General features: G+C 34.9%; 4 protein-coding genes across 6 annotated transcripts; 2 read left to right on the forward strand and 2 right to left on the reverse strand.

The window, feature by feature from the left end:
* Nucleotides 1-4,874: 4,874 nt before the first annotated feature.
* LOC111494650 lies at nt 4,875-5,707 on the reverse strand. Its single transcript, XM_023144624.1, has one exon. The coding sequence runs from the start codon at nt 5,649-5,651 to the stop codon at nt 5,010-5,012; it is 642 nt and encodes a 213-aa protein (XP_023000392.1). The 5' UTR covers nt 5,652-5,707; the 3' UTR covers nt 4,875-5,009.
* Nucleotides 5,708-8,492: 2,785 nt separating this feature from the next.
* On the forward strand, nt 8,493-9,749 carry LOC111494656. Its single transcript, XM_023144630.1, has one exon. It carries the CDS (start codon nt 8,863-8,865, stop codon nt 9,442-9,444), a length of 582 nt encoding a protein of 193 aa, XP_023000398.1. The 5' UTR covers nt 8,493-8,862; the 3' UTR covers nt 9,445-9,749.
* Nucleotides 9,750-9,789: 40 nt separating this feature from the next.
* Nucleotides 9,790-15,777, reverse strand: LOC111494583 (homeobox-leucine zipper protein ATHB-15-like). Of its 3 annotated transcripts, XM_023144546.1 has the most exons (19): nt 15,300-15,777; nt 14,566-15,120; nt 14,279-14,438; nt 13,994-14,097; nt 13,797-13,887; nt 13,352-13,447; nt 13,155-13,268; nt 12,976-13,059; nt 12,717-12,872; nt 12,529-12,603; nt 12,324-12,430; nt 12,048-12,240; nt 11,659-11,844; nt 11,474-11,554; nt 11,259-11,393; nt 10,742-11,064; nt 10,479-10,587; nt 10,210-10,368; nt 9,790-10,118 (listed from the first exon to the last, which is right to left on the reverse strand). In XM_023144546.1, exons 2-19 carry the CDS (start codon nt 14,772-14,774, stop codon nt 9,972-9,974), a joined length of 2,529 nt encoding a protein of 842 aa, XP_023000314.1. In that variant the 5' UTR covers nt 14,775-15,120; nt 15,300-15,777; the 3' UTR covers nt 9,790-9,971. The 3 variants fall into 3 exon arrangements, with proteins under 3 accessions (XP_023000314.1, XP_023000315.1, XP_023000313.1); XM_023144547.1 differs by lacking the exon at nt 15,300-15,777 and having other exon boundaries at nt 10,210-10,359; nt 14,566-15,152; XM_023144545.1 differs by lacking the exon at nt 15,300-15,777 and having other exon boundaries at nt 14,566-15,152.
* A 3,204-nt stretch (nt 15,778-18,981) lies between these two features.
* On the forward strand, nt 18,982-20,679 carry LOC111494631 (protein transport protein SEC13 homolog B-like). Its single transcript, XM_023144608.1, has 2 exons — nt 18,982-19,107; nt 19,442-20,679. The coding sequence occupies exon 2, from the start codon at nt 19,589-19,591 to the stop codon at nt 20,492-20,494; it is 906 nt and encodes a 301-aa protein (XP_023000376.1). The 5' UTR covers nt 18,982-19,107; nt 19,442-19,588; the 3' UTR covers nt 20,495-20,679.
* The last annotated feature ends 2,155 nt before the right edge of the window (nt 20,680-22,834 follow it).

The following is a 22,834-nucleotide window of genomic DNA, read 5'->3' on the forward strand; positions in this document are numbered from 1 at the left end:
AAAAAAAAAAAAAAAAAAAAAAACTTAAAAAAATTTTAATAATATTTTTAAACTTTAAAAAAATAATACATTTATTTGGTTGAAAATTATTAATATTTTATTTTGAAAATATCTTTGAACTTATAAAAGAAATTGTATCCAAATTTTAAAAGTTTTATTAATATTCTTAAACTTGTTTTAAAAAAATTAAAATACCTTAAACTTTTTTAAAAAAATTTCAAATATAACCTTAGTAAATCACGGGAATCGGGTTATCTGCGGGATTCTTTTTTTGAATTTTTTAATATTTATTAAAAAATATATTCATCTTTTTTCAAAAAATTAATAGATAATTTTCATTTTTTAATATAGTTTATCATTAAAAAATTTCAATAATATTTCATAAACAAAAATATAATAAAAGGTTTATAATAATAGAAAGGTTCAACTTAGTTTATAAAAAAAAACAAAAATCAATAAACCACTTAATATTTCACACATAAATAAGAATGAATACATAAATGTAATGAGTTAATTCTATATAAAGTGAGTAGGAGAGGGACGAAGAATATAATCTTCGACCTTTTTCTCACTCTCTCCTTATTTATCATTTAAACAGAGATTCTCTACCTCATTTGAGGTGGATCCCCACGAGACATGATACTTCGAATTAAATAGAATCTCTAACCTATATCGAATAACTAGTGCTATTCATTCTTTTACGTACAAAATCTGTTAAAAAAGTTCTTTTTTTTTCAATCCAATACCTTCTCCAAAAGAAAAAAAAAAAGAATTAAATCATTCATACGCAAAAATGCACTCTTAATTTGGGGCCACTTCTTGGCTATATGGTTCATTCGGGGGAGAGATTGAGCTTCAAGAAATTTACACAAATGTATAACTCTCCAGAAATTTCAATTGTGCTTATATTCATCACGGTAGGAATTGGGTTAAAGGGTATCTAATCCATTCGCTCTCCTAGCTTTCGTCTCTCAACGTCAGTGTTGGCCCAGCAGAGTGCTTTCGCCGTTGGTGTTCTTTTCGATCTCTACGCATTTCACCACTCCACCGGAAATTCTCTCTGCTAATTATTACATCCAAATGACAAATGAAATGAATAGAACATTGAGAAAACATGAAATTATATCATGTGCCAAAATATTAAAGTGGCTTTTAATTTCTTTTATGATACAATAATTTCAATAATCCTAAAGTTCTATTTAATTTATGCATACTTGAACTAATTTACGTGACGTGACAATAGACTATATGTTAAAAAGAATATTCAAAGTTGAAAGTGGTGTTTTGTCAACCAATTTTGACTTCTCAAGTAAAGTTGAAAATCATTAAGGCATTGCATAAATGAAGGGTTGGATTTTAATCAATCGGTTCAAACGTGTGGGGTTCTTTGGGACGCAACTCTTATTTATTTATTTATTTATTATTATTATTATTATTATTATTATTATTATTATTATTATTATTATTTATTGGGTTTAGGTTTAGACTCCCCAAAAATGCATGCTTTCAATTCCTTCGGAGGCAAGTCTCCCGGCTCTCCAGACGCCATCTATTCATTTATTATTATTATTATATTATTACTTTTATTATTATTTTAATAATATTAATATATATATATCTCCATACTTTAGGAACTTCGAGGAACCTGCCATGGCAACTGCTTTTCTCATTTGGTTTATTTTTGGATTAAATTATGTACTTTTTATTATTAAATTGTCCTATTTTATGTGTTTAATTACAAATTTATTTTTAATAAATTATGGAGGCAAAAAAGTATCTATTAATTTAAATTTTGTAATAAATGAATTAATTTTGTAAGGATGGTTTCTTAAAATTTTAATTTTATATTTAATTCAGTATATAGTTTCTATTGAATTAAAATAAAATTATTTTAATATATAATAAATAAATTTTTAAAAAAATTCAAAGAGTATAAGCTAATTGTAACGGTGGCTCAAGAATTTGAATAGAATTTACAATTCAATTTAAATTTCTATTTTAGGTTAGATGGTCGGATATCTGATTTTTTTTTTTTAATATTAACTAAAATTTTATAAACTATAAATTTTAAATATTAGAAATAAAATTAAATTGAAAATTACATTAATAAAATCAAATCTAAATTAAAAATAGTGAAATTACGGATTACATTAAACTAATATACAATTATTGTTATTTTTAATAAAGTATAAGAGAAATAAAAAGATTAACCAAATCCTACACGAAATGCCAACCGGCCTGTGACCCCTCTACATGCCTACTCTTAGTAATTATGGCAAAAAAAAACTATATATTATAAGATCAAATTAAATCATATAATAAATTGCGGCTGCCACACATCGTTACATGTAAAAAAAACAATCAAATACTTAGTTAAAAACGCGACACGTGTCCCATGCTTCCAGGCTTTTACCTAAAATCGCTTTTGGCATTTACAACAGCGTTTTCTTTAGCTTTCCCAAAAATGGGCTGATTCAAAAATCAAAACGACATCAACATCTCCCGTTTACCGAGACACGATAAGAAAGGAATCTTACATCATATTGACGTTATCATGTCGCACCATATTTAATTTAATATAAATATTTATTTTTCAGTTTAAATAAATTTAGTATTTCAATTTTATTTAGTTTGGGTCTTTAAATTATTGAACCATATGTTTTAATTCTTAATTTTTTTAATTTTGTTATTTTTAGTTTATACTAACATTTTTATAACAATAGATTTATCTTCTCTATTATTATTTCTGAATTAAGTAATGCAATATATGTATTTAAAATACAAGAAATTTGATTATAATTTGAAAATAAATACGTTTAATTTGAAAGTATTTTTTAAAAGTTTTCTAGAAACATGTGAGTGAGGTCAAAGTATATTAATTCGGGTTGGTCTAATAGTTTTCACTCTTAAAAGTGACGAGTAGATAACGCGATCATGTTACAGTGGATGCAAGTGAATATCGAGACAATCAGGTGTTACCATTCGTCAACGCCGGTATCCAAGAATAATTAAATTTTAGTTTTAAAAAATATAAAATATAAAAATTAACAAATATAGTAAGCACCAAAGTTTGTACTAAAAACACAACAATTCTACATTAAAACAAAAAAAAAAAAGGGAAATATTTGATTAATAATTATAGCAATAATTTAATTAATTTGGTTGAATCAAAAGTATTAAAAAAAAAAAAAGGAAAAAAAGTGGAATTGGAAGATATTTATGGAGGGGGGGATGCATCAGATACCCAGCCGGTTACTTTATCACGCTCCAACGTTGAACAGTACACAATAATGGTACGATATTCACAGCCCCTCTATCAATTTTTCTCTTTTTATGCAACTTTTTTTTAACAATAATTCAATCCCTTTGAACCATTTATTCACTCAAACTAACATTAATTTACTCAAATTTTTAAAAAGTAATGTTACATGTCCTAAAATAACTTTTAATCATTCTAAAAGCATTAAATACCACTCCTAATCAAATAAAACAGGGTGGGTATGTTCAAACCCTAGACAAGACCACAAAAACGGGTGATTTTGAGTGTGAGTTTAACAATTCAAATCCACCGCTAGTACATATTGTATGCTTTGACCCGTTACGTATCACAGTCAACTTTACGATTTTAAAACGCATCTATAAAAGAGAGATTTTCACACTTTGATAAAGAATATCCAGATGGATGTACATGTGAACATCTAGAAAATGGTATATGAAATGTGGGAGGACATAAGAGCAACTTTTAAGATGGAAAGGGCTGAAATGGCGAATTTGAGCATTAAGCTAAACTGCACACGAGAGTAATGGAGAATCAAATCCCAACTGAAAGTGCGGTCCAATATAACAAAACGAAGATCCTAGAACCAAAGTTTTTGAATTCTTATTTTTCCAATGGTTTGTAAAACGGATGTAAAACATAGCGAAAGAGAGAAGCATAAAGGCCATAACAAATCCCATTAGAATACAAATCAAATCTCTCGGCATGTCATGGCTTTACGTAAACAAGAGAGTGAAAACAAAAGCAAAAAGGAAAAAAAAAAGTTAGAATATTTAAAAAAAAAAAATTAAATTAGAGGGGGCCAGCTAAGTAATAAGGCTTATGTTGGATCAAAGCTTTAAGATGGTGGGATCCTTCCACTGCTTGCTTCTTAGTGCGAGCTGTGGTGTTAAGGCTGTAAAAGTCACTTTTCCCCCTCCCAAACGGCTTAATTTTTTTTTTATCATTTTCCACGTCGGATTCCCCATACATTTATACCAATTAATTCCCATTTTTTTAATTTATTTTATGCAACTTGGACCAATTTATTATTATTTTTTAATTTCTAACTTTAATATTTTATAAAAAATTAAAAAAAAAAAGATTTTTTTGGGTCAGATCTGAAGATAGTAAACATGAAATACCATTGTTAAAATCTCGAATTAATACAAAATATTTAATTTCTAACGTAATATATTAAAAAGATATTGCGTGACGTGATATTTAAATCTACGCCTAACAACACAACAGTACATATAAAAAGTTGAAATATATATAATTATATAATTTAAGCACATTGTGTTATCCATTTTGCTAGATATTTTGTACTTCTAATTTCATTTTTTATAATTGTTTTTGGGAGAAAATAAATTTTAAAGGAAGGGGCTATTTCAAATTTTTTAAAATTAAAAAAATAATCATATGTTTATTGTTCTGTTCATGTTCAATAATTAAAATATAAAAAAAGATAAGGAATTTGTACTTAAAATTGTACTTAAGTCGTTGGATTTTCTCATCATAATTAGGAGATACTTTGAATTTACATGAATGTGGAGTCGAATCGAATAATTATAATATGAAAAATAATTAATAATTTAATTTTTCAATTTTTTTTTTTTTTCATAAACAAAATACGCTCAGAACTTTATTTTTCCATTTTCTTATAATTCAAGACAACAACAATGCCACGTAGCTAAAAGGATTATATATATATATATATATATAATTATCAGCTTCAGACCGGCGCCGGAGTTCAGTTCTCGTCGGCGGTTTTTTGGAGCCTGAGCTCCTTGTAAAACCTGCTTATGAATTCATCGGCCGCTTTGTCAACTAACGGATCAGCGTTAGCGTCTTGTAGAGGAAACGGCGAGTCGGTTATCCTAAGCTGACGGACTCTCCTCGGAGTCCGGCCAAATCCAGGGAGAGCAGGGGAGGCTGGGACTGGTGGTGTCGAGGACGCGCCGCTGTGGTTATTCAGAATCTCGACAACGGCATTAACGGCATTAACTGCAGCGGCGGCGTCATCGTCGAGTGTGTCAGGAGCGTGAGCACACGCGAAGAAGGAGTTGTGGTTTTGGTTACGACGGCGCTTGCCGACGTGGAAGGCAGGGAAGGCGGGGCTATTGCTGCAGCTGAATTCGTACTCGTCGGCGCCGATAGGGAAGGGGAGTTGACCAGCGGAGGTAGGAGGAGAGGAGGAAGGGGAGGCGGCGGCGTGATAGTGGTGGTGGAACATGAGGTTGCTGATGGCTTTGCCGGCGAGTTTGCCGCGCTTGGTCATGAGATTGAGGTCGAGCATGAGCTTGCTCTTGGAGATGCCTTTACGGAGAAGGAAATAAGCGACACGAACCAAATTCCAGACCTTTTTGGCCATTATGGGGAGGTTATTTTCCATTTTTGGGTCTGTAATTTTGAAGGGTTTTGGTGGATTTCTTGAGTTTTGGAGGGTTTTTTCGGGAGAGAGAAGAAATGGGATCTGTTTTTTTTCAACACACGAGGAAGGGAAGCAGAAACAGGGTATTTAAAGGGGGAGCGGAGGGTGTATGCGTTAAGAAAGCTTTGTGTTGGGTGTACGGTATAGTAGCCATTTTTTTGTTATTATTATTTTATTCATTAATTATTGGACTCTGAGCCAACCCTTTTATAATATGCTATCGCCTTCTTATTTTTATCTTATTACTTTATCTAAATTAATATTAATTTTCAATGCACCAAAATAAATTTATATACTCCATTATAAGGGATGGAATATGATTATAATCAAAATCTATACTACATAGGTAAAAAGGAATTAATGAAGATATATCTTAGTTGGTTGAGGAGTGACTGGTCCGGTTAATCGAAAAAGAGGAAAACATAGAAAGGAGTATTTCGAAAAAAAGGTGAGCCCGATGAAAAATGGTGCAAGGATGATTGGAGGTGAAGCACCACTCTATATTGTCGTTATTTGAAAACATATAAAAACACCTTTAATTTTGATATTTCTTGGGTATAATTATAATATTTTGAAAATTTAAAAGATTTTTTAAAAGCAATTTGAAATTTGAAGAATTACTTTTAAATAAAATATTAACATTTTTGAAGTTTTTAAGGATGTTTTTATTAATTTAATTTGAAAAACAGAGATAATGTTTTTTTAAAAAAATAATAAAGACCAAGTAAATATAACCATTTGACACGTGTGTTTCGTAAGTAATTTGTATAATTGTTGTATTTTTCTAGAAAATGTATCTTCTGACACGTTGCAACGTTAATGATAATTTTGAATAGTTTTTAAAATTAAAAATAAACACGTGTCTTTTAAGCCAGGCTGGACGATGTGATTAGAAAGATAGAGCTTGTGATCAAATCTCGATGGAGCCGCTAGTTTCAGTAATATCTGGAGGAAGAAAAAAGGAGGGGGTTCAGCCTTTATAAGAGTTATGGGCCGTGATGGGATGTAGAAAGCCCAATAAGAATTTAATTTTGATCCGTGACTAGCATTCAAGCCCAATAGTACGTTTAACGGGCTTTCAATATGGGCCTTCAACGTGAATCATCGCATCATTTAATTGGGCCGTGGGCTGGGCACTTCTTTGGACCAAACTAAATAAATAAATAAAAAAAATACTCTATTTCCAAATTTCCATATTCCTCAATCCCACGTATGCAATAGTACTTATAAACTCACACTCCTACCACCAATATGGATTCAAAACGAGAAATTCAACTCTCTTATTTCATACTTTTTCATGATCTTCTCCTCCTTAATTAACCATGGTGGTCGATTTTGTCAAGAAACTTGTACCTTGGATCGAAATTGGACACCCTTATTTTGCACTTTTCTAAAAAGAATGAACAGGGATGTGATGTCAGAATTTAGTGCAAAACTTATTTCGAGTTTGAATTAGTTATGTAATATATGATATTCGTAATCATTTAATATCTTCAATAATATATTAGTTAGGACATATATTTTAGATATTAATAATCAGTTAAATTTGAAGGTAGATATTATTTAGTATCTTGTATCATATTTAAAGGTTATAAATATCAATTAAGATTAAGTACATTTGATCCCAATTTTATTTCTCGATCTGTATTGTTTAGTTGAGTAATAATATTTTCATATCTATTCACATTTTTAAGGGGATATTTATCTCCACACTTTTGAGGTAGTGGGTAGCAGAAGCATAGAAGGCAAGCCAAAAATATCAAACTCCAAGGCCAATCACTACCAAATGCAAAACCCACTTGGTTAAAAGGCTATGGCAGTCCTGGTAGGCCTCGTTCGGTTCAAACCCACTTGAAAAAAAGCCACCTTTTTTTGTTCATCTTCTCTCATTGAATGCGTAGACAGTTCCTTTTGGTATTCATTTAATAACAGCTTCGTTTGGCTTTTCGTGATGCCTCAGAACTGAAGTTGAAACCCTTTGAAGATATTTTGCAGTGTGTGTGTGTGTTTGATTTTGTATGGTCATTAATAATGGTGATGGAAACTGGAAAAGATGAAGCTTTTCAGATATGGCGTCTCTGTGTGGCTCCTGACTGCTGGCTCGTGACCTCTAAACCTCCTCCTTTTTCCCCTTTTGAAAGTGACAATGTTAGTAATAAACGTTTTTTAATTTATAAATTTGTGAAAAATAGGTTAATGATTTTAGTTAGCTCAAAGTGTACAATATCATACCAGTGGAGAGTTGTGTTCATCTAACATGGTATCAGAGTCATACCGTAAACTTAGTCGAACCTCGATTAAAGGGAGGTGTTAGATGATGAAAGTTCGTCCTGAGAGCTTAGGCTCAAAGTGAGAATTAAACTGGATAATATCATAACTTTTAGATAAATAGACATGAATTGATTTATTAATTTTTTTTAGAAAAATTAAAAGATAAGATATGTATAATTAATTACATAGATATGGATTAAATTTAATTAATTTTTTAAAAAATGTGTAAAATAAGTAGCAACTTTGCATTAATTGATCAACTAATTCCAAAAAGCAAAACTTCATAGTGAAAACATGACATAAAGAGATGAGACTTGTGACAGTTGAGTAGAAAGAAAAGGTAAACTTTTGGAGACAATCAATAATATAAATTTTTTTCTTTCTATTTACATGCAAATATATTATAATAAAATTAACGATTCTTTGTGACATAATATATCGAAAGATTGTTCGAGAGCAATTAATTCGACATTGTATTGTACAATGGAACAATAAGAAAGTTCTCGATTACAAAATGTAAAAACGATAAAAGACTATCTTCAATAGTATGAACGACTCAAACTGAAAACAAACAATGTCATAATAAATCGAAAAGACGAGAGCGTTTATGGTGGAATTGCAGCCATATAAATTTATTTTAAAACAACAAAAAGGGAAGCAACCAGGCATCAATCTCTGGAAGATTTGTGCATGTTCATGACTCTTCACGTTAACTTTGAGAAGTGTCATGTGAGTCTCCTTTCATCCACAGAAACTTCTTTCCTCCATACTCCCAACTATTATAAATAACACCAAAATCTCCTACTTAACTTCGACAACCATTAGATTATCCTCGTTTCACCCAGAAACTGAATCCAAGTTCTTAAAAAAACCAAGCATTTCTTGTTCTTCTTCAACAAAAATGGCACCACATGGAGAGGCAATGTCAAGGAGCAACAACTTCTCCAAACCACCAAGGCTTTCATCCAATGCCCTCCAAAGAACAATCTCCGACATATCAATGGAATTGAAGGAGTTAACGATAACATCAGATACCACACAAGGAACGCTTCCACCGATATCAGAGATCGAGGATGCACGGTGTGAGTGTTGTGGAATGTGCGAGGAGTACACTCAAGAGTACATTGATCAGATGCGAGACAAGTTTCTTGGGAAGTGGATTTGCGGGCTCTGCGCCGAGGCTGTGGAAGGGGAAGTCGAGAAGCATGGAGGGAGCAAAGAGGCGGCATTGAACGCGCACATGAGCGCCTGCGCAAGGTTTAACAAACTGGGGAGGGCTTATCCAGTTTTGTTTCAGGCTGAGGCAATGAGAGAGATGTTGAAGAAGAGTAGAATGGATGGGAGAGGAGGCTTTAGGGCCAAGTCTTTGAGTCCTAGAGACAAAGCTGCAGCTCCAAAGAAAGGTGGGATTGCTAGGAGTTCAAGCTGTATTCCAGCCATCACTAGATCAGAGGATATTAGCAATCTCAAACTGCAAAACTAATCCATATTTTGCCTGAGATTAGCCACTTCAGCTGCACTTTTGACTTCCATTAATGTCTTTTGAGTCTTCTTCAACACCTAGTTTAATCGCCTCGTTTGAAAGGTCATTTTTTTCTAGGTGGGTATCTAATATTTTTGCTGCCGTTTCATGGGTTTTTTTTTTTCTCTTCTGTAAAAAGGCACCTAAAATTTGGTATTTGTATTATCATGTGCTAATCCTTAACAAGTTGGTAAGCTTGTAGTTCAGAGTCAATGATGACGGGCTGCTTTACAAGCAAAGTAGTGGTATTAACAGCATGTATGGATATGAAGCTTTGTTCAAATAAATGATTTTGTTTGTTTACTGTTGTCAAATGGGGCACTGAAATTAACTAAGAAAACTAAGAACATTAGATACAATGATGAACAAAGAGTGAGTACTGAAGGGGCAGGCCAACTCTTAGGATCCAAAGTTTGCATAACCAAAAGAACTAACAAAAGAGATCTAACAGTAAATAAGTCTTGAACTTCATCTACGCAATCTTAGCATCAGACAAAAGACCAGTTCACAAACATAAAACAGACGCAGTGTGCATTTTCTTCTTCATTTAGTACCTTCCAAGCCACAGCTCTTTCGTATGAGACAGGTCGGCCCATGCTCGATAGGCATATGCCTCCTTGAAGACAGGAAAATCCCTAGGAAAACAAGAGTACCATTAGTGATTTCGAGATGGTCGTTTTTTTTTTTTTTTTTTTTTGTGGAAAGGTTGGGGAAATGGGTAAAGACCTGTTGCATTATCTGTGGAAATTCGGAGCAGAGCGTCTTTTTTCCATGGTCGTCGAATATCTTTTCCAAAGTTATGTCTTGTAGTGCAACTAAGGTTGTCTCAAGCATGTCGAGGCCTGCCTGATTTGCAAAAGTGAACACTGGCAATGCCTGCATAGGCTACAAAGGTTTTTGAATTAAGTGCTGCAGATAAATGAGTATAAGGTAGATGAAGCTTTTGCTCAATTTACAATTTTTTTCGACGAGACGATTTGATACGACTTACACACCTTTAGAGAGCAGCACATGATTGCATCCGAGTGATGCCACAATGTTTTCAGGACAAGCTCACCTCCTCCTTCGTTACCAGATTTTAATAGCTCCACCCCCAAGTAGCACCTGAAAGCAAAATTTGATGGGGCGAGCAATAGAGACATTTTCTTAAACTTGATCATTATAGACAAAGAATGTCATTCCCCAATAGCAACATGAAAAAGAGTATCATCTCAGCTAGACCTGGAATTGGAGAAACACGTTTGAAGAGAAATTATACCTGTAACTGTTGCATATCCAACGAGCAAGCGTCTGTGCTTCAGGAGTACCGAGGGGAGATCTTAGTCCACCATGAGAGCTTAAATGAGAAGGAGAGAGAGCTAATGCAACCCTCTGGACCGACGATATAATACTACGGACATATTGTCGAGCCATTGATGCCACATGTTCTTGCATATGGCTTTCAAATGCAAATTCAAAGGCGATCGTCATTACAGACCTCGTACAGCCAGAATTTACAGTGTCGTTTGGTGCTCTATTTCCAGTAGGCCCAATTTCAAGAGCAGAAGCAAGGTCGAGTGTTCGATTTGGGCTGGATGTTTCCTGAAACATTTGCTCAACAATATCAAAATAATAATAACAATAGAAGGAGAGAGCTCAAATCCTATATTTCACAAAGCCCCACCCTTTGATTAGCTAAGAAACAGCACTTAACTGGAGGAAAAAAAGCAAAGTAATCACAAAGAACCCATACAATAGAGAAGGAATAAGTTTATATTTGATTTAATTAGATTAACCTTTCCGGAATCAAGTGGTATGATCCGAAACCCGGAGGGTAAAAGCGGTGCGTCATCAGCAAAAGAAGCATCAATTGGAGCAAATATTAGCTCAGCACATGTGCCAATGGCGTTTTCATCCATTCCACTGCAGAGCTATCAGAAAAGAAATAACAATAATAAGGACCTAGAGCCACTATACAATGAGATGAGAAACCTACTTAAATAGTACTTACTTGAAGAAGAAACATTTCTCTAGGGATCATTGCATCTTCAGGTGTATGGCCAACGCCTTCCAGTTTAATCACTTCTAGAAGCTGAAGTCAGAAAAACACGATTTGGTTTCGTAACGGCGAGAAAGAGACCATGCCATGGCCTTAAGAAATATAATTCATTGCAATATTTTCATAACGTAACTCACTTCTTCGTGCTCAATCGTGTGAGCGAGTGGAAGTATTACTTGATTCGCAAAACTTCCAACTCTGGACCCTGGTAAGCTCCACGGGCCCACTTTAACAGCAGCAGCAGAAAAAGCATCAATGTTGTTATCTGCCCATTCTGATCTGTGCTCCCGCAGGAACCTCAGTAGAATTGCAGGAGGCACATTCTGTAGTGGCAAAATTGAAGGAAATGCATTGAATTAAAGAATAGTGTGTTAATATACATCTGAAGAATTCTTTATAAGAAAGAATGAAATTATCAGCAATGAACTTCTGCCTGTAGGTGAGGATAAGGAGTATATCCATTCAAGATACTACAAAGAAACACTTCCTGTCATTTCATTAATCAAAGAGAAAAACAAAACTTTACCTGCAACAGCATGGATGCTCTAGCACATAAAACTGCGTTACTGATGGAAGAAAATCCATTTGCAAATGAAATGTTCAATCCCATTAGCTTGTCAGGAGATGAATTTACGAGAATAGTTACATCATCCATGCCATCATTTCCCATCACAGACCACCCTTCGTCGTTAAACCCATTAAGTGCCTCGTTAAAACCCCTACAAAATATTCCCAACATTAAAATAATCAACAAAGCTACATTATTAAAGCCAACATAGAGAATCAATTGTTATGTGCTAACCGGGTTAGCCTTTGACCAAGTGCACGTAAGGCTGCAGGGCGTCTACCCCAGCCTGTTACATTCGACTGTGAAACTTCATGAGCTATCTGCCTCAACTGGCGTAGAGCCTGAATCAAAATGTTTGATTCAAATAATCTTACAAATTCATAAACTCATCACTGAATTCTTCCCAACTTAAGAAATTAATGGCCATAAGTGATCTTACCGCCATAGTCATCTTTTGAGCAAGAACAGTGGACGATTCATACAATGGACGCAATACTTCTGGAACACTCCATGGCTAAATAATGAGTCAAGTATACTCAAATCAGCCTTTTTCATTGACTTTGATAGAATGTTTGGGAGAAAAGAGATGATTAATTGAGGAAAAAAAGATAAAAGTGTATATGCTACCTCCAGATCCATATGATCAACAATGTGAATGATAGAACCACCTCCTTCACATGGTCTTATCAGATATCCACTCGGCAACATCTCTGCTCTAACAAAATGCTGCACTGGAGGCATGGTTGGACCATTCTGGGTGTTCTTAAGTGATCTCTCACAGATCTATATACATAAAATCACCAAAGATTTCAGACAACCAGCCCAAATGCATAAATGTAGTTGAAACTTCCAAAAGGTGTGTCGTAACAATCCAAAAATGGCATACCACAAGGCTACCATCTTCCAAAACAGAAGTGTAGCGTAACAACCAGAAGTCCCTAGCAGGCGCCAACGTTGTAGGCGCATAAAGCTACAAAACCAGGGAGAAATAAGAGGTGTCAATGTCACCAAGATGCTTGAGAGTCAAACGAGAGACATGGAAAACATTTAGAAATAAACAGTAACCTGCATATAAAGCAGCTCAATGGTTCCACCATTAGCTGTTGGCAGCACATTTAGAACATCCACAGCTCGGCAATCGCGAAACCAAGATGGCTGATCCTTGAGGATTTCAGCAACCTGAAAGTTTTATTAGTCATTTTTACAGTCTCACTAGCCTAAACTTGAATGTTGACTTAAAATTTAATAGTCATGCCACTTACTCTAGTAGGTTCTAGACCCACCAAGCCACAGGCACGTGCAGCCACACCAGGGCAACCATGAGAAATAGCAACGATTCCAATGGAATCCGGACCAGGCTATACAAGGAAGATGCAAGAAAAGGGCTTTAAAAGGTGATCTTTATCATATTCAAAGAGAACAATTTAGCCCATTCTAATTTAGAAAGTAACTTACTTAAGAAGAAAACCGTGATATACCTCAAATAAGTAGAAGAAAAACGAAAATTGAAGAAAATAATAATAACAATAATAAAAACAAACAAAAGTAATGACAAAAGGGACTGACATGTGGGAATATGATATTGGAGAAAACTGAATGAATTCACAGTAAATTTAAACTATTTACTGACCATAGATTCAGCATAACGAAATCAATTGTCAGAGTAGAACAATTTAACATTTAATGAAAAGAAGGGCAAAGCGACACCTTCATTCCAGGCATTTGGACCCACTCCACGGCAGTTCCAGTGGCCTTTGAAAGAAACTCTGTTAAAGTCTCTTCTGCAATGGACAAAAGTCTGAAAAGATATGAAAAATAAATTAATCCATCTGCAAACGCGGACAGCAATGTGGTCACACATTACGATATTAGAAAAGGACCCGACAACCAAAATGCCCACTAACCCTGCAGGGCTAGCATCCCTTGGAGGAGGATGCTGAGATGTCAAATTGTGTTGACCGCTAGTTACCACCGGTTCACAATTTGTGTCTTTAGCTCCAAGCGTCGTCTGCAAAAATTCCATCACAAATCAATTCTACTCGACAAGAATCGTTTGTTTCCCCCTTTTTCCATTAATTTAACATCGAAAAAGGCATTTCATTTTTGAAAAATCATCAATTTCAAGGAATCCCCATGAATCAGAAATGGAGAAAAAAAGGTAATATTATAATAGCTCACTGCAAACTCACACTCTGAGTATGCTGGCGGAAATAGCCATTCTCATACACCAGCTGTGAAACCTGCTTCTGCAGCCTATCATTCTCCTCCATTAGAAGCTTATTCATGGCCGTAAGCTTCCTATTCACAGCTTGAAGCCGAGACGATTCTTTCCTCTGTTTTTCACGACATCTGAAGAAACAATTTAAGGCAATTAAAACCCTAACTAAAGGGTTCATATCTTTTTCAAAATCTACTCCTGCCATAATCAAGTGGGTTATTATTGTAAGTACAAACGGATGAATTAAGCGAAGAGTACCTTCTATTTTGAAACCAGACTTTGATTTGCTTAGGCTCGATATTAGAAAGAATGGGGCACTCTCTGATAAGCTGCTGACGACGAATGGAACTGGGTTTTGGACATTCATGATAGAGCCGCTCAAGGGCTTCAACCTGCTCCGGTGTGTACCGAACGTATTTGCCGTTGTCGATACCATGTTTGTTACCATCCTTGCAGGACATAGCCATTATTAAATTTCTAGCTCAAAATTCCCACGGAGCCGATGAAGTAGCACAACCCTCTTTGCTAAATTGGGCAAGACTTTGAGCAATCCTTACACAGCCCAAAAAAAGAAACAAACACTCGCAGCTTATCAATCTACAACCCCTTCCTACAAAATTCTAGTATAATAGTAATGGCTATTCCACTAGCAATAGCGTTAAAGATAAAACGATAAACGATAGCAATATCCGGAACTGTTATGCACTTGTCCTTGTTAAGTGAAAGTGAGACAAGCGCTAAACACAAGGATAAGCTAATCTTTCGAGATCAGAGCTTCAAACCAAGCTTGAGCTTCAGAAAATCAACAACGATCTGAATTTCCAGGACATAGAAACCACAAAAAAAAAAAAAAAAAAAAAAAAAAAAAAAAAAAAAAAAAAAAAAAAAAAAAAAAAAAAAAAAAAAAAAAAAAAAAAAAAAAACCTAATAAACACGAAAAAAGAAACTAATTCAAACCCATAAATTCCATTAGCTAGTTCTTCAATACCCACCAAAGATTCAGCATCCTTGTCGCTGAAAAATCCACCAAACACTCTCAGAAGCTTCAAACCCCAAGATTATCAATCCAATACTCAAAACGATCTCCCACTCAGGCCTCGGAAATCGCCGTATCGCCGATCCTCATGGTGCTGGTCGACGAGAACAACGCCCAATCTCCAAAACATCTTGTGGGGATTCAGAACCAACAAACAGAGCTCAATACTACGAACGCCATAGAACATGAAAGAGGGAAAGAAAAAAAAAAAAAAAAAGTGAAAGGCTAGCTACAGGAACCAATCTGAGGTCTCAATGGAACCTGATTCTACACCATATGGTTCAATGAAAGAACAGCAGTGGAAACCAGGGGATAGAGAGAGAGTACGTTTTTGGAGGGATACTGTGAAATGTGAATAATTTTCACCTCTAAGCTTCCATTGGTTCGTCACTTTCGGCTCTGCTCGAAACGAGTTGAGTTCTTCCCTCCACTGTGCAGTGCGAAAATGGCGCATGTTTTTTTTTTTTGTATTTTTTATATAAAAAATTCGATTCTCTAAAGACCAAAAATGCCCATCATGCTGTTTCTAACCAACTCTTCCTGCCTTATTCCTGTTACCACTCAAAATGTCTATATTACCCCTGCACTTTGGTAATAAAGTTAAAATTTACCACCAATTAATTTCTGGATACATTATTTAATAAAAATTCAAAACTTTAGAAATAATTTGATAAAATTTAAAATTATTTATTAAAATTATAATATATTTTAAAATATTAAATAATGCCTGACCTTATCTTAGTCAAAAGAATTTAAAAGTCAAGAATTTAATTGATAAAAATTAAAACTTTAAAGATTTATTACACATTATTTAAATTTGATGATTATATTATTGGTATTATTTAAAAATTCATAAGTCTATTTTTGAGAATGGGATATAATGATTGGAATAAAAGGGCTTTTTGGTCACAAAGAACAAATGTGAAAGCGGTGACAGATATTAAAAGCAACGCAGCCGAAAACAAAAGGCTAAAAGTGGGAGTGGCAGAAACGTAAATTAGTGGAAAATGAGGGGTCTGGCGCTAAGAAGGATGCTTGAGAAATACAAAAGGCGAAACGGGGGGAGGGCTCAGAGGACACCATGATGAGGTTTCTTGCATGCGTCTCGGGTTTTAAATTTTATTATTATTATTATTATTATTATTTTGTATATAATATAATTTACTGAGTTTATTTATTTATGGATAATTTTAATGAAATTACTTTTTTATTTTTAATTTTGGGGGGTTTTATGGGAATTAAATTTATATAAGATGATGATGTAGTGGTCATCATACTGCTAATGGCGTATCTCAACATAACATAGCCCGCATACATGACATGACTTGATATGACATGCGACATAATGATAATGATATGAGAAAATACCATTTCTATCCTTTTGTCTTTTTTTCTTTAACCCACCTCTCTTTTTCATTTTTTTCTATTACTTTTTATTTTATTAGTTACATATTTTCCTCCTTTAATTGTTGTTACCGGCAAGTTTGGCGCGTTTTTTCCCCCAATGCAAACAAAATAAATTTTATGCTTTTTTTTAATATGAATATTTACAATCTCTAATTGAATATAAAAATAATTAATGGTTAGATTAGTTCGTAAATAAATAAAAATGATTAAGGCTTAGATTATGCAATCAATCCTTCCCTAAAATATATGAACTAATAGAAATTTATTTAAAAAATAAAAGTGGATAAAGTTGAATATCATTTATAAAGCTTCTTAGATTTGAAAAAAATAGCATTTAAGAATTAAAAATTTAATACATATAAATTAAAATTAAAGAATGGAAAATAAAACAATGATCTTATAGAGGAAGGGAGATGTCTGTCACGCTCAGAATTAAGCTCAATGAAAAGGCACCCTTAATCCTCAAACCAATAATCTAGTTTTTGTTAAACAAAAAATACTTGAATTAAATTAATTAACACTTTCTTATACAAAATTTGTAAAATCGACAGATAAGGCTAGAATTAGATTTTTTCAAATCAAGATTTGAAAAATTTGTTCTAAATTGTCACTCACAATCGAACTTGATCAAAGTTTGATTGATTTGGAAACCTTGTTCTAAATTGAGTCACTCCACACAATTGAACTTAATTGAATGGCTCGGATTCAATACAAATATGATGCTCGGATTTCTAAGGAAACGTCTTAATTTGAGATATGAATTACATTCATCCCCATCTGATTTTTACACATACCGTAGGTATTTGATATGTATTTATAGTCTCCCAACAGAAAACGTTTGTGGCCGAAATTTAATTATGATCCTCTTTTATCTCCCCACAACGGACGAAGTTAAATGTCGTCTAAATTCACATTTGCCCCTTACCTACTTTATACAATTAAAAATAAAATTTAGATTTGAACTTTTTCTTTAACATTTTTTAATCCATACAAAAATGTTCTATTTAGGTCACAACCATATCAATTTTTTTATTTATTTATAATTTTGAAGCGTTTAAAAAATGTTAAAAATATATTATTTTAAAAAATACGGAGTAGTTTTTAGAAAAGGAGTATGAATTTCGATAATATTTTGTATAAATTTAATCCAAAATAAAACCATGGAAATGGCATGTACAAGGCACGTGAGACGTGGGTTGGGAAAGAGAGTGGGGCCAGCCAGGGTGCGGTCGTAGTGGACAGGCATGCCTGACAAGATATTGCTGGGGTCCACTCTCCCGGGGGATGACTTCAAGAATGTGTTTTTGTGGGCCCTCTTTCCCTCTTTCCTGAGCCGGATGGTGACGTGGCTTGAATCATGTTGGTGTTGGTAGTGGAGGTTTCTGGTGGAGTGGACGCCATTTTCCACCGCCGGAGCTGACGCCTTTTTCACAAACGTTGACGCCGTCATGACCGGAACCTTTTTCTTTTTCTTTTTTTAATTTATTTTTTATTTATATATATGAAAAGAACATAGGATGCCAGTTTTATCTTGCACCTTATATCCTATAATCCATTTTAATTTAAAAAATTAACTATACAAATATTTTATATATAAATAAAACATGTATTTAAATTCATCAAATTAAATTTGGCTAGAAATGTGTCACCTTTCAAATATTTATTCAATTAATTTTTTATACGAATGTGAAAATTAAAAATTAAAAATTATTTTCAAATATTTATTCAATTTTAATTAGAGATGAGTTAAAATATGATCATTAATTAATTAGAATTAACTCCTAAAAATTATTTTTTAATTTTTTTTAAGAGTTAAACTAATTTTATTGGGTAGGTGAAAATGTAAATGCAGAGACCGGCTGACGGCTGATGGATGGGCCAAAAATCAGTCTAAGATACCAATAATAATAATAATAATAAAAAGAGTAATATTTAAAGCTAATTTTAAATTTCGAAATTAATTATGTTTATATTTTTGGGAAGGCTGACTCAGAGAGATGATGTGAGAACATAAATGAGAGGCTATTCAGAAAATCTGTCCACAATTTCCCTAAAATCTTTTTTTTTTTCTTTTTTTAAAGAAAATTCAAATATGGGCCCGGCCCAATATGCTCATTGGGAGTGATCGCGTCCATCGAAGGCCCAAATGAAACCACCAAAGGCCCAATTACACAGAATCCTGGCGGGGCGGGTTTCGGGCAAACGATAACTGCCCGTCCTCATTTCGCTTTGATTATTGTTCTTCTTCTTCTCAAACACGTTCCCTTTCTTCGTGTTTTATTTTCCCTTTCCCCATTAATCACAGGCGAAGAGAACGATCCCTTCTCCCTGAAAGCTGCATCGATTTCGCGTACGAGGTTTGCTCTTTTTCTATTTTGCCCACTCGGGAGCTTTAAATTTTGTGTTCTAGGGTTTTGGGTCTTGTCTTACGATCCATGAATTTATTTCCGCTCTTTTCGTAATCGACTTGAGATTTGTTTCTTTTCCTGGTTTTCTTTTGTTACTGTGTTGTTGATTTCTTAGGATTTGGTTGACTCGATCGATCTGTTTCCAATGATGACACTCTGAAACTCAGAAATAAGATCTATCAATTTTGTTAGACTCGATTATCATTCGCAATTTAGTTACTCGAGGGTCGATTAGGAATTGTCTCATATTGTTTCGAATTTCTGTTATGTTTTTGTTTTCCAGTTTATTTCCCCTTTGGAATCTGATAGATTGAAGACAGTGTAATAAGAATTGTATTTGGTCCGAGGGCTAGTCAGTAGTTGGTTAGGTATTCGAATTGATCCCGGTTGCTAGCTTAGCTGAAGAGTTAGACGTATTGGTATTAGAGGAATGCCTGCTCAGAAGATTGAAAGTGGTCACCAGGATACCGTCCATGATGTTGCGATGGATTATTATGGCAAGCGCCTTGCAACAGCTTCATCTGACCAGACCATTAAGATAATTGGAGTCAGCAATTCGGCTTCTCAGCATCTAGCCACGCTTACTGGTCACCAAGGACCAGTTTGGCAGGCTGCTTGGGCACACCCGAAATTCGGTTCTTTGCTGGCTTCATGTTCTTATGATGGGCGTGTGATTATATGGAAGGAGGGAAATCAGAATGAGTGGACTCAAGCTCATGTTTTTTATGAGCATAAATCGTCAGTTAACTCGATTGCTTGGGCTCCGCATGAAGTGGGTCTATGTTTGGCATGTGGTTCCTCTGATGGAAATATCTCAGTATTCACTGCAAGGCCGGATGGTGGTTGGGATACATCAAGGATTGACCAAGCTCACCCTCTTGGTGTTACATCGGTCTCATGGGCCCCTTCATCCGCGCCGGGCGCTCTCGTTGGTTCTGGTTTTGTTGATCCTGTTCAAAAGCTTTGCTCTGGTGGTTGTGATAATACTGTGAAGGTTTGGAAACCATATAATGGGATTTGGAAGATGGACTGTTTCCCTGCACTTCAAATGCACACTGATTGGGTTAGGGACGTTGCATGGGCGCCTAACCTCGGGCTACCAAAATCTACTATTGCAAGTGCTTCTCAGGATGGAAAAGTTATCATATGGACCGTAGCCAGGGAAGGGGATCAATGGGAAGGAAAGGTATTGAATAATTTCCAAACTCCTGTCTGGAGGGTTTCATGGTCTTTGACTGGAAACATCTTGGCGGTGGCTGATGGGAACAACGCCGTGACTTTGTGGAAGGAAGCTGTCGATGGGGACTGGCAACAGGTGACAACCGTAGAGCCATAGATCCAGTTTTTTAATTTTTGCCGCACATCTGGTTACAGACTTTATAATCAGCTTAGTACATGAGATATATCTTGTTTCTTTCGGAATATATATATCATTGGTTTGTTCTTCTGCTTTAAATCTTGTAGCCACTTATCCACTTTGAACATTTTAACACTTAATGCATTTAGTTCGCTTGAAAGGAACTCTTGAAAGCTGTCTACCGCCCTCCCTTCATTTGCCCCTACTATCAGTTGGCTGTGTTGTCGTAGATAGGTTCAATAGAAAATAGGCGGAACCGAACAACGTAGGTTAGGTATATTTCCATTTATTGCTTTCTATTTATTACTCTTTCCATATTTTTGTAATTTATTGGATTATAAAGAATTTTCACACCAATGGTGTGGTGGCTTCGACAAATATTCTCATGGTATCAGAGCCGTTTTGGTTTAGCAACCCCGATCCTTTGTTTTCAATGGCTTCTGAATTCTCTACTCATTTTTTCTCCATCACCATTGGCTTTGACGCCGCAGGAGCAGTCGCTATGACTGCCGTAGGCGGAGCCGGCTGATTACTCTTCAGCTCCACCCTTTTGACCTCCAAATCACCCTTCACCATACTCTTACGTACAACCTCACATTTTTCAACACAATTGGTTTTTCCTTGGCCAACATAACCTCTATCAATTTCTTTCCAATCGACCCTCCATCCTTCACAGAAACTCTAACCACAAAATCCTCATGAGTGTTCCCATTGAAACTATATAGAATCTCGAGAAACCTATCGACCCTGCAGAGATTTACCTTTGGAATCTGTGTGCCACACTGGCCTCTTTGCCAACTGTAGCAACTCCTCCGACTTCAACATTGTCTTTGTTCCTTGCTCTAGGTTTCCTCCTTCTACTTCTTGGGTTAGACATTCTCGTCGGAGCCTAGGCAACATTGTCGCTGAGTGACGATCCTTCTTCATGGGTTAGACATATTCTCACTGAAGTCAAGGCAGCATCGCTGCTAACCGACGATCCCTTTGCAGTTTCTGATGCCCAAGAAAGTGTTTCTCTACGGCTCCTTCGAATTAGGTTGTTGACATCTTTACGAAAAGTGTTTCTCGACCTCTCTTTAAATTTTTCAGATCCAAGCTTCATGTTCGTTCAAATCCAACGCTCAGCTTGCAGTGTTAAGGATATTTAGTACTAAATTATAGTTTATCATATATATCATATTTGAAATTTTATTATACGAAGTTTTTAAATATTTGTCTTTATAACCATAGTTATCTTTCCATTTATTACACTTGGCGTATACTTGTAATTTATTTAATTATAAATAAATAACTTTCATACTATTTAGGTGGAGTGATTCCCGTATATATTCTCGGGCCTAATGGTGAACATTACTATCGTAGTAAAGGACTCCAAGAGAATGGGCTCAAGTCATGATGTGTGCCTAATAAGATTTAATATTTTACGAGTTTCCTCGGGGTGGATCACTATTTTAGAACAGAAATCTGTTTGTGGATGATTGTTTATGAGATGATGGTATGTAGCTAATGACAGGGAGCTGGCATAAGCGAACCTTGATTGTTGGGAACCTTGTTACTGGCTACACAAAAGGAATTCCTTGTATCCTTGTTAGTTTTATCATCTTTCCTGTTTTCTTCTCTCTTCAACCATGCCCGTCCATCTCCTATTGACCCATTGCATATCCAACTGTGCTCAAGGGTCAGCCCCTGGGTTATTAGTATAGCTGGCTTTAGAACCTAAATTTTCGTAGTCAGAGTGCTTCTAGGCCTTAGTCAAAGAATTTAATTTGCTAGAGTGCACTAATCGCACTTTTGCAATAGCGAGATAGCGATTATACGACACTTGTTCTAACCAAGCGAACAAGTCAGCCGTGAGAAATACGAACGTTGCGGACAACGTTGGTGTATGTTTGGGTCTCGAGTCACGTTGCGAGAAAATGTTTAGAAAACGTGTGCTAGGAAAAGCATTGGAAAACGGTTTGAAGAATCGAAGAAAACAACATTATATGACTATAAGAAAATTAAGAAATATCACGACTGAAATAACATATAACTCAGGGTAGGAAGAAGTAAAGTGGGTATAGACATAGTTTTGGTGAATGGCCATACACACCATTACATCGAAAACATGTAACCATTATCAAGGTGAAATAGTAAAGACCTATCTAGGATGAAAACATGTAAAAGGAGTTTTGAACGAGCATGCAACCATAGACAACATGTCTTGGACAAGCATGACCGTGACAGACTACATGTTGTCTTCCTACCTAAGCTTCTTTTCATTGCTGTCGACTTCGAAATCTCTAATTGGGATCTTCTTGTAGAGTAGCTAACTAACAA

Source organism: Cucurbita maxima, unplaced genomic scaffold (assembly GCF_002738345.1).
Source record: "Cucurbita maxima cultivar Rimu unplaced genomic scaffold, Cmax_1.0 Cma_Scf00020, whole genome shotgun sequence".
Classification (NCBI taxonomy): Eukaryota; Viridiplantae; Streptophyta; class Magnoliopsida; order Cucurbitales; family Cucurbitaceae; genus Cucurbita; species Cucurbita maxima.

Coding starts and splice junctions, on each gene's coding strand:
- LOC111494583 (XM_023144546.1), bottom strand. CDS start 14,774: ATGGCTATGTCCTGCAAGGATGGTAACAAACATGGTATCGACAACGGC. Junction 12,431..12,528: donor CTCAAAAGATGACTATGGCG/GTAAGATCACTT, acceptor ATTTTGATTCAG/GCTCTACGCCAGTTGAGGCA. Junction 10,588..10,741: donor TGGATATGCAACAGTTACAG/GTATAATTTCTC, acceptor TTTTGCTTTCAG/GTGCTACTTGGGGGTGGAGC.
- LOC111494631 (XM_023144608.1), top strand. CDS start 19,589: ATGCCTGCTCAGAAGATTGAAAGTGGTCACCAGGATACCGTCCATGAT.
- LOC111494656 (XM_023144630.1), top strand. CDS start 8,863: ATGGCACCACATGGAGAGGCAATGTCAAGGAGCAACAACTTCTCCAAA.
- LOC111494650 (XM_023144624.1), bottom strand. CDS start 5,651: ATGGAAAATAACCTCCCCATAATGGCCAAAAAGGTCTGGAATTTGGTT.